Consider the following 14,141-nt stretch of genomic DNA (forward strand, 5'->3'; position numbering starts at 1 on the left):
CTCTCAGAGGGCATGGAGCAAAGTGTTTTCATGTTTTGGGGTGATTTTTATTCATTTATTTACTTATTTTTGAGAGGGAGAGAGAAAGGGAGAGAGAGGGGCAGAGAGAGAGGGAGACACAGAATCTGAAGCAGGCTCCAGGCTCTGAGCTGTCAGCACAGAGCCCGATGCAGGGCTCAATCCCATGAACTGCGAGATCATGACCTGAGCCAAAGTTAGATGCTCAATCGACTGAACCATCCAGGCGCCCCTGATTTTTCCTTTTTAAACAGACTTTGAGAAGTGTGAGCATTTTATACTTCCCTGTATTTCCCCTGTTGAGTTCCGCATAGAGTGGTTGTGCCAAATGGACTGAGCATGACACAGAGCTTTGGCCTTGGGGCTACATTTTTGGCTGAGGCTGAAGGAGGGCACACAGTGGGCATGAAGATGGTATGAAGTGAGGCAGGCGGGAATAAACAGGGCATTCTTCCCTCCTGTCTGCAGGGCTCACATCCTCTGAGTGGCGGTCACCTCTCCCAGGTAGCTGCTGGGGGCCTGCCTCACACCGAGATCCTCGGTCCAGCACCTCTAGCAGCTTCGAGGGGCCTCTCCGGGCTGCCCTCCAGCTGGGAGGTGCCTCTTCAATAGCTCACACCTGACCACGCTGACAAATGAAAATGTCACAGGCACTTTTTCCTTTTTTTTTTAAGTTTATTTATTTATTTATTTATTTATTTATTTATTTTAAAGGTGTTAATTTTCGTTCATCCATTCTTTTTTNCATTGTCAGCAGAAAGCCCGATGCAGGGCTTGAACTCATGAACCGTGAGATCATGATCAGAGCCGAAGTGAGACGTGTAAGTGACAGAGCCGCCCAGGCGCCCCAGCACTTTTTCCCTTTTGATACTGCTTTACACGTGTAGCACAGATGCCCCCATGCCCTCTGCCCGTCTGGAGTTTCCTACTCCTTGATTGCCCATGTAGAGCAGGTGCAGGCCGAGCCACGAGCCTGAAGCCGGCCCTGCCAGTGACCTCCATGTAGACAGGCCCCTGGATGCATTTCCATTCTCCTGCTTCAATTCCCCCGCCACTCTTTCGTCTCTTCTCTTCCTGCCCCCCTGGCCCCTCACCTCACCCTCATTTCCTGGCTCTTCCCTCTATCTGAATGGTTCCGGGTGTGGTCTGGGCTCTCTGCTTACCTGCTGTGTGCACCTGTGAGCCTCTGCGTCTCCGTCTGTAAAGTGGAAATAATAACGGGATTGACCTCAGAGCTGTTGCAAAGATTAAATAGGGTCATTTAGGCCCCTCTTAGTGCTCCCTGGATGATAGTATCAGCATTGTTACTGTCCGGTACGGTAGCCGTTCATTCAGTACTTGAGCGGCGTGCAAGGTCCAGGGCGGGCCTGAAGCAGACTCGAGCCCTGCCCTCACAGAGCTTGCAGTCAGGTCCAGGTTCTCTCTGGGCACGCGGCGGTGCTGGAAACAGAAGATGTGGTTCCCGTTCGGACGCGGAACTACCTCAGGGCTGCAGTGGACAAGCACACACCCAGATGGCCGTGTTGTGAGAGGCGGTGGGGCACGGGGCTGGGCAGCCTGGTGCCAATCTGGGATCCACCACCTCCTCTAGGTGAGGCCAGCAATTCCTCCTCGGTGTCTCCGTTTCCTCTTCAACACAGAAGAGTGGGTAACGGTGCCTCTCTGATGAGCCGCTGAGGAGATTGAACACTGTCCCACCTGTAGATGAAGAGGGTGGTGCTGAGCTGGGCACAGAGCGGGCGCCGTGACGCGTTAGCCATCCTTATTCTTGTCGGGTCTCGTGCACGGTTCTAACGCTGGTCCCAGTGAGATGGTACCCAAGGGAGAGGGAGGCAGAGCTCCTTGGTGTCAGTAGAGAAAGGAGTCAAGGCAGCTAATCATTTGCAGCAGAATGGTGGATTTTCCAGAACATGCCTGCCTTGTGGGTTTACCCCGCGGAGATGCTTGCACAGGTATGAGCCGGCTTGCAAGGCAGCCATCACTATGGTGCGTGTCACGGCCAAAGCGTGGAAGCAGCCTAGAGGTCTGTGAAGACGGGACCGGTTAGAAACTCCACGACTTCTCCAGAGAGAGAACTGTCGGCCCTCAGAAATACCAAGGCGGCCGCGTGTGAAATGATGTGAAAAGATTTCCAAGAGTATTACTGTTAAGTGCAAAAAGCAAGGGCAGTGCAGTTCTACTTTGTGTTACCAAAAAGCAAGCGAGAAGGAAATGGACGTGCCCGTGTACTTTGGTAACATGACGGTGGCCGTCCCTGGACGGGGCTCTGTGCAGGGAGGACACGCACTTTGCACTCTGTGCTCATGGATACCTTTTGAATTTGAAGCTATATGCGTGTATTGCATATTAAAAACTACAAGAGTGAGCAGAAATTGGAGCTGATTCATGGAGAAGCACTGCAGTACACTGTGTCCCGTTGACCATCTTTTGTGGCTTTCGGAGCAGGTGGCTCTGGGATGGTTGGGCCGGGGCCTGCGGGTGGCTCTCCCTCCCCCATGGGTGTATGGGAGCCACGTGGGGCCCCCGTGGCCAGGCACATGCCTGCAGCTGGGCCTTCCTGGGTGGCGCAAGGGCCTGGGTGCAGGGCTGAGGCCAGCGGAGAGTGGGCTCCCGTAGCCTGGCAGAGCAAGGGCAAGGTCCACATATCTGGGTCTGGCCTGGGCCGCTTTCCAGAGCAGACGGTCATGACACAGAGCACCGGGAGAAGGCCTTCACCACACCTGTTTCTCTCCACTCACGGGGCAATTCCACAGTGAAACTCAAGGCCGGAGCAGCCAGGGTTCCGGGAAGCAGATGTGGAGGGACCGAGGTTTCCTGGCCCGTGCTGGGCCACCGTGGGATGGAGAGAGCCCAGAGGAACCTGGGCTCTTCGTTCTTCATCCATCTGGAGCGCAGCTGAAATATAAAGATTCTTTTCAGAGTTCTCCCTGAAGTGGCCCTCCAGCTCTGGGACACACGCGGCATTGTGTGCGGGGACGTTCCCTGTAGCCAAGCAAAAGTGACAGAAAGGCCCTTTCAGTTAACTGCAAAATAAGCAGGGCTCTGTCTAAAGAACAGGGGCCCTTTGCCTCATGGGCCCCTTGGTAGTTCACAAACTGGCCGGGCACCATTTATTGCCTGCAATCTCCTGGATTAGGGATTTTTGAATGCCCTTTAGTCAACAATTCTGTATACACACCTATATGAGAAATATACATGTATGCATGGAAACAAACACATATTCTTTTTTTGTTTGTTTATTTTTGAGAGAGAGAGATAGCAGGAGCGGGGCAAGGGCAGAGAGAGAGGGGGAGACACAGAATCCGAAGCAGGCTCCAGGCTCTGAGCTGTTAGCACACAGCCCAACACGGGACTCAAACCCTGGACTGTCAGATCATGACCTGAACTGAAGTTGGACGCTCAACCGACTGAGCCACCCAGGTGCTCTGCAAACAGATATTCTTAAGTCAAATATCCTTTATACATTCAAATACACACACACACACACACACACACACACACACATATCTTTATATAGTCACAATTGACTAGCAAGATAGAGTATGTATGATGTAGATCAGATGTTTGTACAAGGTGATCACCAAGCTCTACAGAAGGTTTGTGATGACACCCAAAGTTGCAAGAGTATTAATACAGCCTCCTTTCTTTGTCTCTCCAAATCTGGGTCATGGTTAAGTCCAACTAGTTTTTTTCCACCTATAGATGATAATGCCTGTACTCGCTTTTCAAATGGGACCCCTTCATTTATTTACCAAGCATTTTGAAGGGGCCCTACCACATGCTAGGCGCTGTCCTAGGTTCCCAGAACATAACAATGGACAGAATGGCCAATGACCCATAGCCTGGGGAGAGGTTTGCGTCCCAGTGAGGAGACAGACGTTCCCTGCAACAACAGGTGGGGACAGGGATGGAGACAGGGAGTTGAGAAGGGACCGCTGGGTGCAGACCAGAGGGTTGTAGGCCACGGAGTCACAGGGCTATGGGGCCTCGGGGGAGGGGAGCAGGGTCTAGGCAGGAGAAATGGCAAGTGTCTTGCCCATTCTAGATACATTGCGCTCACTTGGCAGAAGCCAGTTGGATCCAACTCTCCACCTACTTCATGCCCACATCAGTGCACCACTTCACCGGTCCACCACTGCAGCTGGCCTCTGAGGAAACTATTCAGGAGAGCTGCCTACCACCCTGAGATTCCAACTCCTTACGTACCTCCCTACCTGATTCTTGCCCACGTCCTTCCTGTTACCATGGATGAAATCTGCAGTTGAGCTTGGCCCTCTCTGCTACTCTGGTATGTCACTCCAAAAATCCCCTTCTTTCTCCCCTACAAGAGCAATTCTCCTGCCCCAACCCCCACCTCAGGGGGCCATTCCCATCAGCATAGACACGTGCACCACTTCCCACATTTACAGAAAATGTCTAGGGGCACCTGGGTGGCTCAGGCAGGTGAGCATCTGACTTTTGATTTCAGCTCAGGTCATGATCCCAGGGTCATAGGACTGAGCCCCGTGCTTGGTTACGCACTGAGCATGGAGCCTTTTTGAGATTCTCTCTCTCTCTCTCTCTCTCTCTCTCTCCCTCCCCCTAGCTCACACTTTCTTGCTCTCTAAAATAAATAAATAATAATAATGTAAAAAAGCCTCTCTTGATGGCATTTCCCCCTCTATTCCACTTCATACCCAACAAAACTCCTGAGAAGGGCTGTTTAGATGTCCGTCTCCAACATGGCTCCTTCCGTTTGCACTTCAAGTCTGTGCTCAGTGAGACTGGCCATTGTATTCAAAATGGCGCCCCATCCTCCTCCTTATTTCATCTTTCACATTAGCTCCCCTCACTTTCTAATGTCTTCCACATGGCAGGTGTTTATTTTCTCTATTGTCTACCCTGCCGCACTGGGGTGTAAGTCCAGATAGACAGCCGTGTCTATTTTGTTCACTGTTGTATCCTCAGCACTGGAAAAGGGCCCAAGGCCCCCTAGGCGCTCAGTAATGTTTGCTCAGTGAGTGAACGAATGCAAGGTGAGGGCACAGTGAGGAAGTCAGTGCGGCTGGAGCAGAGGAAGAAGGCAGATTGGAGGGAAATGAGGCGGGAGAGGTGGCCAGAGGCCCGATCACATAGGGTCAAGGGGAGGGTCTCCCTCTCCTTGTGGTTTAGGATGCTGCTGGAGGGTTTGGGGCTGGGCTGAAGGCACTTAATCTGATTGATTCTGGGCAGGTCAAGTTGAAAATTCCACATTTCACAAGTGTGTTCATGGGCACACACTTTTTATACCCATGTGCTCGTGACAATAAGCTTCAAGGCTAAAGGAAAGCTGTATGTGGATCATGGCTCCTATTACAGGCGGGGCCATGGGGGATGGTCACTGCCGTGGAATGGCTTTGTTGGTAAAATAGAGTGTGGGGCATTTCTCATCCAACAAAACAAAACATCGGTAAACACTTAAAACCATCCATGCTCTGCCTACTTACTGATAAAAAGATTTAGGTCTTTAGTATTTTGCTTTCTAAACAACTGATGTGCAAGTATGGACACATTTTTTTGAGATTCTAATCAACAGATGTTTCCAAGCACACAGAACAGACAAAACCGGCTTACGTTAAATAATCGTGGCTGGGATTCTAAATGTTGGGCACGGAATTGGAAAGCAGTTCTGCCTCTGAAGCATTGAACAGCAGCAGTAAAATACCCAGTGGCCTCCTGGCCATGACTGTCATTTCTGAGGAGCCCTTCCCAAGAGTATGTGATGTGCTGTGGTGCCCCTGGGATGCTATCTTTATGCGCTGTTCTGTAAAGCTATAAGGGACTCCACTGACCAGGAGGGGGCCAGCCAGTCCAGTGGGGAAATAGGTAGATGATGGGTTCAGGTGTGTGTGTGTGGAGATGGTGCAGCAGTTTCTAGAACTGCAGCGGGGATGGGGAGTAAAACCCATGGCTTCTGAGTGCTCCGGGCAAGGTGAAACAGAGGGCGGGGGTGGGAGGAGCCGGTAGGGACCAAGGGTTATGGGCTCAGGTGCTGCCGGCTTAGCATGAAAAGAGAAAACTGATTTACAAGAGGCCCTGGCTGGTGTCTGTGGCTCTAGTATCCGGGTTCCCGGCACTTTGTCAGCTACGTCCCCGATACTCAGGGGTCAGGTGCCGTGGGCCACAGCTCTCTACTCTGATGGATGCCCTCACCTCCCCGTACACTAACGGCCACTGTCACAGTGCCTAGAGCAAAAGCATGGGACTTGGGACTCTAGTGGTTCTCAAGTGTGGCCCCTGAACCTGCATCAGCGACACCTGGGAACTAGAGAGGCAGATTGTTAGGCCGCACCCCAGAACCGTCCAGTCAGAAGCTGGTGGTAAGTCCCAGCAAGCAGTGTTTAGTAAGCTCCCTAGGGAATTCTGATCGGTGTTCAGGTTTGGGAACCACAGGTCTAGACCAGTTCCAGGGGCGGCTGCTGCTGCTCGGTCCAGGGCCCTCGTTTGAAAGCCACTGTTGTACAGCGTTCACAGGCACATCACTCACTCTATGAGTAAACCCAGTGATCAGTTACCAAGTATGACTGAATACCGAAGGATCGTTTAACAATGATCTCTGGTCAAGGGGATCATGGGCAACTTTTTAAAAGTTCACGTGTCTTTGTATTGTTCAAAGTTGTGACCATAAATGTGCGTTACTTTTGTAGATAAAAAAAGTTAAAAGACTTTGTAAAAGTAAAATTACTTCATTCTATATAGTTCTATTCAGCAGCGCTTCTCAAACTTGTGCAAACAGAGCACTGTGGAATCTGGTTAAAATGAAGATTCTGGTTTAGTAGGTTGGATGGCTGGAATGGGGGGAGGGAGTAGTGAATTTTAATATTTTCAACGAGTTTCCTGGTGAGTATAGCATACTGACTCATGTAAACCACACTCGGGGTTTACAGAATATAGAGAGCACTTTTTATGTAGATTATTTTATTTGTTCCCTGTCACAGTCCTGGTAAATAGATTCACTAATTCACCTTTTCAACCATTAGATACTAGTATGTACTACTATCTACTATGTACTGGGTATCCAGATAAGGTCTCAATGAGGTGGAAAACCCACCGACCACCACCAAACAAACAAACAACAAAAAAACTGCATGTAAACAGATACATAGTGATCAGAACTGATGAGAAAAGAAAGAGGGTGATGAAAAAGAGGAGGTGATTTCAGCAAAGATGGGAAGGATGAGCCATGAGAGTTCAAGGTCAAGCTCTGGGCAGACACTAGGAAGCTCCTGCAGCTAGAGCACAGCGGCCCAGGGTCCCCAATCAAGTTGAGGAAGGCAGGGCCCGCCAGGGCCTCAGGTAGAGAGCGGATTTTAATCCAAGCCTCGGAGTTAAGCACTGAGTTTAAGCAGGGAGGTGACTGGTCTGGTGTTTGCCTAAGGATCACTCTGGCTGCGATGGTGGGAAATGAACGACACCTCGGCAGGGTCACCTCGGAGTTGGTGCTGGGAGCGCTGGGCCAGGCGGGGGCGCCCAGGAGTCAGGCCCGCAGCCCCAGCGGGCCTGCGGCCCCGGGGGGGGGAGGGTCAGGAATCCCTTTAGGAATAAGGAGGCACCAGCACCGGGGAACAACGTGACTTTTTTCTTTTCCTCCTTTCAGAGGACCTGGGCTCCCACTTCCCCCTCCGTGCTTGAGTCTGCCCACCTGTTAAGGAGAACATGGGGCCAGCCCCGGGTGACCTCCCGGGCCTCCAGTCGCGCACCCTGGGCAAGCCTGGAGGCCGGCACGGCCTGAGTGGAGGCGACACACGGGGATGACTGCCCACCTGGGGAACTGGGTCACGGTGGGGCGAGNCCCCCGCCGAGCCGGCCCCACGCAGCCCCGTCCAGAGGCTGCTCTCGTCGTCCCGTTTCGGACTTTGGTTGCTTACGGAGGGGATTTGTCTTTTTCTGTTTCTTCTTCCTTTCACGCTTTGCAAAAGAGAAAAGAACGCGCGGCAAGCGGGGCCGGTGAAGCGCCACCAGCTGCCCCCACGTGGACACCTCTGAGGGGAAAGGGAGTTGGAAGCACACTTGGGCCAGCCGGCCTTGCGGCCTCCACTCCGGCCGGACTCCCAGGCCTGAGGCCATGACTCTCCGGCTCCGCAGGTGGAAGGCTCTACCTGTCCTGGGCTGGACCTGAGCCCCCGCCCGGCGTCAGCAACCTGCGCACCTCCCCCCCTCCCCCCGCAGCCGCATACCGGCCACCTGGGCTAGCCTCTGACTCCCGCCTGCGACATGGACAAGTACGGCGACCTGGGCCTGGAGGCCAGTAAATTCATTGAGGACCTGAACATGTACGAGGCCTCCAAGGACGGACTCTTCCGAGTGGACAAGGGAGCGGGTAACAACCCCGAGTTTGAGGAAACGCGCAGGGTGTTTGCCACCAAGATGGCCAAGATCCACCTCCAGCAGCAGCAGCAGCTCCTGCAGGAGGACGCCTTGCCCAGGGGGAGCCGAGCCCCGGTCAACGGCGGGGGCCCCCCCGGCCCACAGGTCCGCGGGGACGCCGGTGTGGGCAGCAAGCTGACCTCGCACGGGGCTGCCAAGCCCCCTCTCGCTGCCTCAACAGCGGGTCCTGGGACAGCCACCACGGTCGCCTCTGGGCAGCCCTCGTACCCACCCCAGGACCAGAGGGCCAGGCCGTACGTCCGTGGCACAAGCCTCGGCAGCCAGGACTGTGGCTCCAAGGAGAGCGTGGCTCGCTGGGAGATGTCTGCCTTCCGCCAGCCGGGCCCCTGCGAGGATCCTTCCTGCCTCACCCACGGAGACTATTATGACAACCTCTCTTTGGGAAGCCCGAAGTGGGCTGATGAACCGGGAGTGTCCCCCGGCATCAGGGGGGGCATAGGCAGTGGGTGGCCTGGCACCCCAGGGATTGATGCACCGCTGCCCAACCCCCCCGGGGACCCTTCCCTGTACCAGCCTCAGCTGTCCCCGAGCTCCAGCAAGTCATCGGAGAGTGGCCAGGATGGTGGTGGTGGCGGTGGCCGCAGCGGTGAGAAGCCAGCCGGGCTTTGGACTACCGCCTCTTCCCAGCGGGTGAGCCCTGGCCTTTCTCCCCCAGGCCCAGAGAACGGGGCCCTCCTGGGGCCCGCTCAGCCCAGGACCCCTTCTTTCTTAGCACCCCCGGCCCAGAGCTGCCCCAGCCGGGGAGCTCTTCCCAGAACAAACTTGGGGGTGGGGAGCGAGGTTTCAGGCACCATGCCCAAACCCACGATGGACCCTCAAGCCTGGTTCCAAGATGGACCCAAGTCTTACCTTCCTAGCTCTGCCCCATCATCCTCAGCAGCCAGCACGGACAGTTTGCCGTCGGGGGCGGCCCCTGGACCCAAGCCCGTCTGCACAGACTCTGGCATTGGTCCCAGGCTCAGCGCCACCAGCCTTGTCCATCCAGGGATGTCCACCCCGCCTGAGTTACCCTGTAAAGAAGGCCCCACTGGCTGGTCATCGGACGGCAGCCTGGGGCCCGGGCTCCCGGGGAGCCCCAGCTCCCCCAGGGTGAGGCTGCCCTGCCAGACCGTCATCCCAGGCCCCGAGCTTGGGCCCTCGGCCGCCGAACTGAAGTTAGAAGCCCTCACTCAACGTCTGGAGCGTGAGATGGGTGCTCACCCAAAGGCCGACTACTTTGGTGAGTGAGAGATTGGTGGCGTGGCCCGCCGTGGGTGACAGGGTCCCTGCATTTGGGGGAGGGGCTCCCCATCGGGGATGCCGTAGCGCTCCTTGAGTGGCATGCTGTTTTATTTTGGGGTGTGTGGCTTCCTCTTTCAGCCGCATCTTCTGATTCAGAAACTTGAAAGCATCCCTGAACGGAAAGCGGATCTTGCAGCCGGGGCGTTAGCCTCGTGCAAAAGGGCCAAGTGGGGTGGGATTGCTCATGACCGCTCTCAGAAAAGGGAAATGCCGGGACTTTGGGGTTCAGGGGTTCCGGCTGTGCCCCCAGAGCCTCTTGGCAGTGACTGGCCTGTGCAGGACTTGAGTGGAAGCAGAGTCTGGGGTGCCGGTACCTCTGAGCGTTCCATCAGCTGGTGGCTGGGCCAGGCTGGTCTGGCTACTTGAAGACCAGTGGTTGGGCAGGGGCTTTCTCTGGCCCTGTGTGTGTGTGTGTGTGTGTGTGTGTAGTTCTGGAGNACTCAGCCCCCGCCATAGGTTCGAGCCCACAGCCAGGTTAATACCCACTCATGGCGCCCAGTGGGATGGAAGATACTCCTTGATTTTACTCAGTTTCTGGTCTTGTTTTGTTGTCTTTGTGAAATCTCAGACTCTCCGAGGCTGCTGGCTTCAGCTTTTGCTTTTTCTCTGCTCAGGGTTTGGAGACAGTGAGAAAGCCGCTCTCTTGCTCTATGGGGTAACAATGTCTTGGTCTCATAGGAGAACTAACTAGAAAGGCTATTTTAAGATGTGTCTGAGGGTTGTTTTTGACTCCCCCCCCATTTTTGTGCTGTGGATAATTGGGGTCACGATTTCCCCATCTGAGGCCTTGGGAAGCCACGTCCCATGAGGGTGGCCATCGTGCTGCACGGAGCGGGGCAGGGCGCTGGGAAAGGCCTGTTTTTCGCCTGCCCTGTTCTTCTGGCCTGAAGTGCCTGGAGGAACGGGGTCCCAGGTGCCCATGACAGCACCGTGTTCCTTGTCCTCCGAAGCCTCATGGGCCCAGCCCTCATGTGGGCACTCGGAAATTGGGGCGACTTCGTTGATTTATCTTTCAAAGCACGTGGCACCATCTTACTGCTCTCTGTCTCTTTTGCAGATTCCCCCCTTGGGGAGTAATACTTAGATGGAAATATTATGGTTTTTAAACGTAAACTTATGCTTAATTAAAAAAATATTTTTAATCTTTATTTTCGAGAGAGAGAGAGAGCATGAGCGGGGTGGGGAACACAGAGAGGGAGACACAGAATCTGAAGCAGACCCCAGGCTCTGAGCTGTCAGCACAGGGTCCAATGCGGGGCTCGAACTCATGAACCGTGAGATCGTGACCTGAGCCAAAGTTGGACACTCAACTGAGGTGCCCCACATGGGCTTAAGTTTTTATTTCAAAGTCCTTAAAACAACAAACAGCAGTTTTCTTTTGTCAGGATGGCAGGTTTACACACCGGATCGGGACCGAGGTTTTCGCTAACACCAGCCATTCAACATGTATTTACTGAGCACCTGCCCTGGGCCATGCTCTGTTCGAGGTCCCAGCGTGCATACTAAACAGGACAGACGGAACCGTGGAAGGAGATGGACAAAATAAATAATGAAGTCCTGGGGAGAGACACAGGTCGAGGAGGAGATGGAGCCTGGGGGCAGGTGTTGGCAGGGATGTTTCTGGTTTTCAAGCAGGGGGTCAAGGAACCACCCCATCAGGAAGGTGGCATTTGAGGAAAGGCCTGAAGGAGGCAACATCTGCCCCAGGAAAGGGCATTCTTTGTGGGCAGATGGCAGAGGCAAAGGTCCTGGGGTCAGTCTGTGCTGGGCTCTGTGCTGGATGCTGACCTACCATTTTTTTTTAATGGTTTTTTTTTTTTTTTTTTTGAGATAGAGATAGAGGCAGCGTGAGCAGGGGAGGGTCAGAGAGAGAGGGAGACACAGAATCCGAAGCAGGCTCCAGGCTCTACCATTTTATTTACTAATTGCAGCCACCCTGGGAAGCAGTATGCCTGTCTCACCCCCTGGGACGCTAAAGCCCAGGGAAGCTGCATTACTTAACAGGCCTCCCAGGGGGGCGCCGGGTGGGGCTGGCAGTTGAGCCCTGCGATGCAGTCGCAGCCGCAGTGGCCATGCCTCCAACCAGCGTGGCCAAGCTGCCTCCCAAGCACAATGCGGAACACTGATTTATGTAGGTATTTATTTATTCATCTGCCCCTTTTTTTTATATTGCAGCAAATGTCACACACCGTAAAATTAACCCTTTCAAGGTACGCAGTTCAGAGGCATTGAGTACATTTCCGGTGTTTTCCGAACACCAACTCTAATAGTTTCAAAACGTTTTTGTCACCACGAAAGGACACCCCCTCCCCATGAAGCAATTAATTGCTCCTCACTCTCCCTCCTTCCCAGCCCCTGGGAAGTACCAATATGTGTCCTGTCTCTACGATTTGCCTGTCCGGGACTGTTCATATAAATGGAACCCTAGTTTCTTTTTGGGGAAAGGGAGGGGGCCCCGTCTGTAGGATGCAGGCCCAGCTTCGGGCTGACTCCCCGGGGTGGGGTGGCGGGGCTGGGCCTTGTGCCCTTTCCGTGTTGCCTGGCCGCTGTCTGCACGGCTTGTTCGGGGACCACAGGGCCCCCCACCCGGCAGGGGCCCTGCTCGCAGTCGCTTTGACAACTGGGCTTCCACTCACTCTTCGCGAGCAGCCGTGTGGCTGTGTGGCCGAGGAGGAAGTCTCTCACCAGAGCCTCCCCAGCTGGCAGTTCTCGGCCGGCCCTGCCGCACAACCTTGAACAAATGCTGTTCTCTTCCGGGACTCACCCCTGCAACCGTATCGAGGACTGTCTGCACCAGCTGAGGGGCTCCACACGGAGGCCTCCCTGTCCCTAGATGAGGTGTCATTTGAAAGATGGTGTCTGCCCCACGCACGGCATTTCTTAAATGGTGACGAACTTGTGTTTGCAAATAGAGGAGTATCTTTCGAGACAGGGCTCTTCCCGAGAGAGTCCGGGCGCTGGAACCGTTACCGTCAGAGTGGATGGAGCTCCAGCTGGAAGCAAGCAAAGTGGATGTGTAGGTCGGTGACTCAGGCGGCCTCCTGGGTCAAACAAAGGCGTGCCTTTGGGTGCTCACACTGTGGGAAGCGCGCGTGAATCCCTGCTGTTGCCTTTGAGAACACTTGGGTCTGTAGACACCTCAGTGTCCAGTAATTGATCAGCTTCTGGCACTTTCCTTGGCCGTGTTTGTGGGTTTGGTGCAGTGTGGTCCTAGCCACTGCTTCTCCCCACTCTTTCTTCTCCGTTCCTCCTCTGGGGCCCCTTTGTGTCTTTCTGTCCGTGAGGAGAGAGGCGAGGATGGACTCTTGGCGCTGCTTCGAGGGGGTCCCTGGTTTGCCCAGTGCAGTGCGGCTCCTGTTTTAGTGCCGCGGTTTACACTGCAGAGGAAGAGGAGAGGTCACCGGGTCTTTTGTTGACTCTTCCCTGGCCTCTTCCTCCACCGTCTCCACCGTCTTCCTCACACTGCTTCCCTCCTCCCTTCCCAAGGAAAAAGGATACGAACAAGCCACCTGTCACAGCCTGGGTTTCCCTGGGAAGCTACTTAGACAGTTTAGTGTGCAGGGGGCTCCCCAAGAGGTGCCTTTGGAAGGAGGGAAAGGATGCAGGAGTGGGTAGAGGAGGGCCTCAGCCGCTGTGCAGGCCTGACAGGCCGGGGCCCACCCCACAGGGGTCCCGGGAGCTGGAAAAGCCCTTCGGATCTGTCCCAAGTTGGGGCGAGATGGCCAGGCCTTCACGCTCCTCATAGAGCAGTTCTCAGATGTGGGCCGCCCTGGGAAGCATGTGACCTTGGGCGGGGTGGCCCCGTGCAGCTGGGACAGGGCCCGAGGGGTGGACGAGCTACGCCACTCCCCTGCTGCACCCCCGGCAGCCAGGCCCCTTTGGTGAAGGTGGATCTGGGAGGCCCATCAAAGGGGCCCCCATAGGGGCGCCTAGGTGGCTCAGTCTGTTAAGCGTCTGACTTTGGCTCAGGTCATGATCTCGTGGTTCATGGGTTCGAGCCCTGCATCGGGCTCTGTGCTGACAGCCTAGAGCCTGGAGCCTGATTCAGATTCTGTGTCTCCCTCTCTCTCTGCCCCTCCCCTGCTCATGCTCTGTCTGTCTGTCTCTCTCAAAAATAAATAAACTTAAAAAATATATTATAGGGATGGCCACCGCAGCCCCCAGAATTAGGCAGACAAGACCCCTTTTACATCGACCTTTGGGCTTTGTGATTCTAATCCTGGCGACCGCCTGTTGGGTGCCTGTGACGTGGTTGACATCGGGGATGTGCTCTGTGTTAATGTTCATAGGCAGACACCCATAGGCTCTGTTCACAGTTGAGAAACTGAGGCTCGTGTCTTGCTCAGGACCACAGGGTGGTGGTGCTTCCACACCGTTTGGGCTCTGCGGCTCCCCGGGGGGTCTCGGACTCAGGTCTGTGTTGTTGCTCTGTTGGT

At 54.7% G+C, this 14,141-nt stretch overlaps 1 protein-coding gene across 2 annotated transcripts in view; it reads left to right on the forward strand.

Moving 5' to 3' along the window:
• Positions 1 to 7,834: 7,834 nt before the first annotated feature.
• LIMD1 (LIM domain containing 1) overlaps positions 7,835 to 14,141 on the forward strand; it is a 66,754-nt gene continuing 60,447 nt past the window's right edge. For both annotated transcript variants that reach the window (XM_077777158.1, XM_077777159.1), the window contains exon 1: positions 7,835 to 9,643. In XM_077777158.1, coding sequence (XP_077633284.1) covers positions 8,251 to 9,643 — 1,393 coding nt within the window. In that variant the 5' untranslated portion in view covers positions 7,835 to 8,250. The remainder of the gene's footprint in view (positions 9,644 to 14,141) is intronic.

The sequence above is a fragment of the Crocuta crocuta genome, unplaced genomic scaffold, assembly GCF_008692635.1.
Source record: "Crocuta crocuta isolate KB4526 unplaced genomic scaffold, BGI_CrCroc_1.0 scaffold77, whole genome shotgun sequence".
NCBI classification, from domain to species: Eukaryota; Metazoa; Chordata; class Mammalia; order Carnivora; family Hyaenidae; genus Crocuta; species Crocuta crocuta.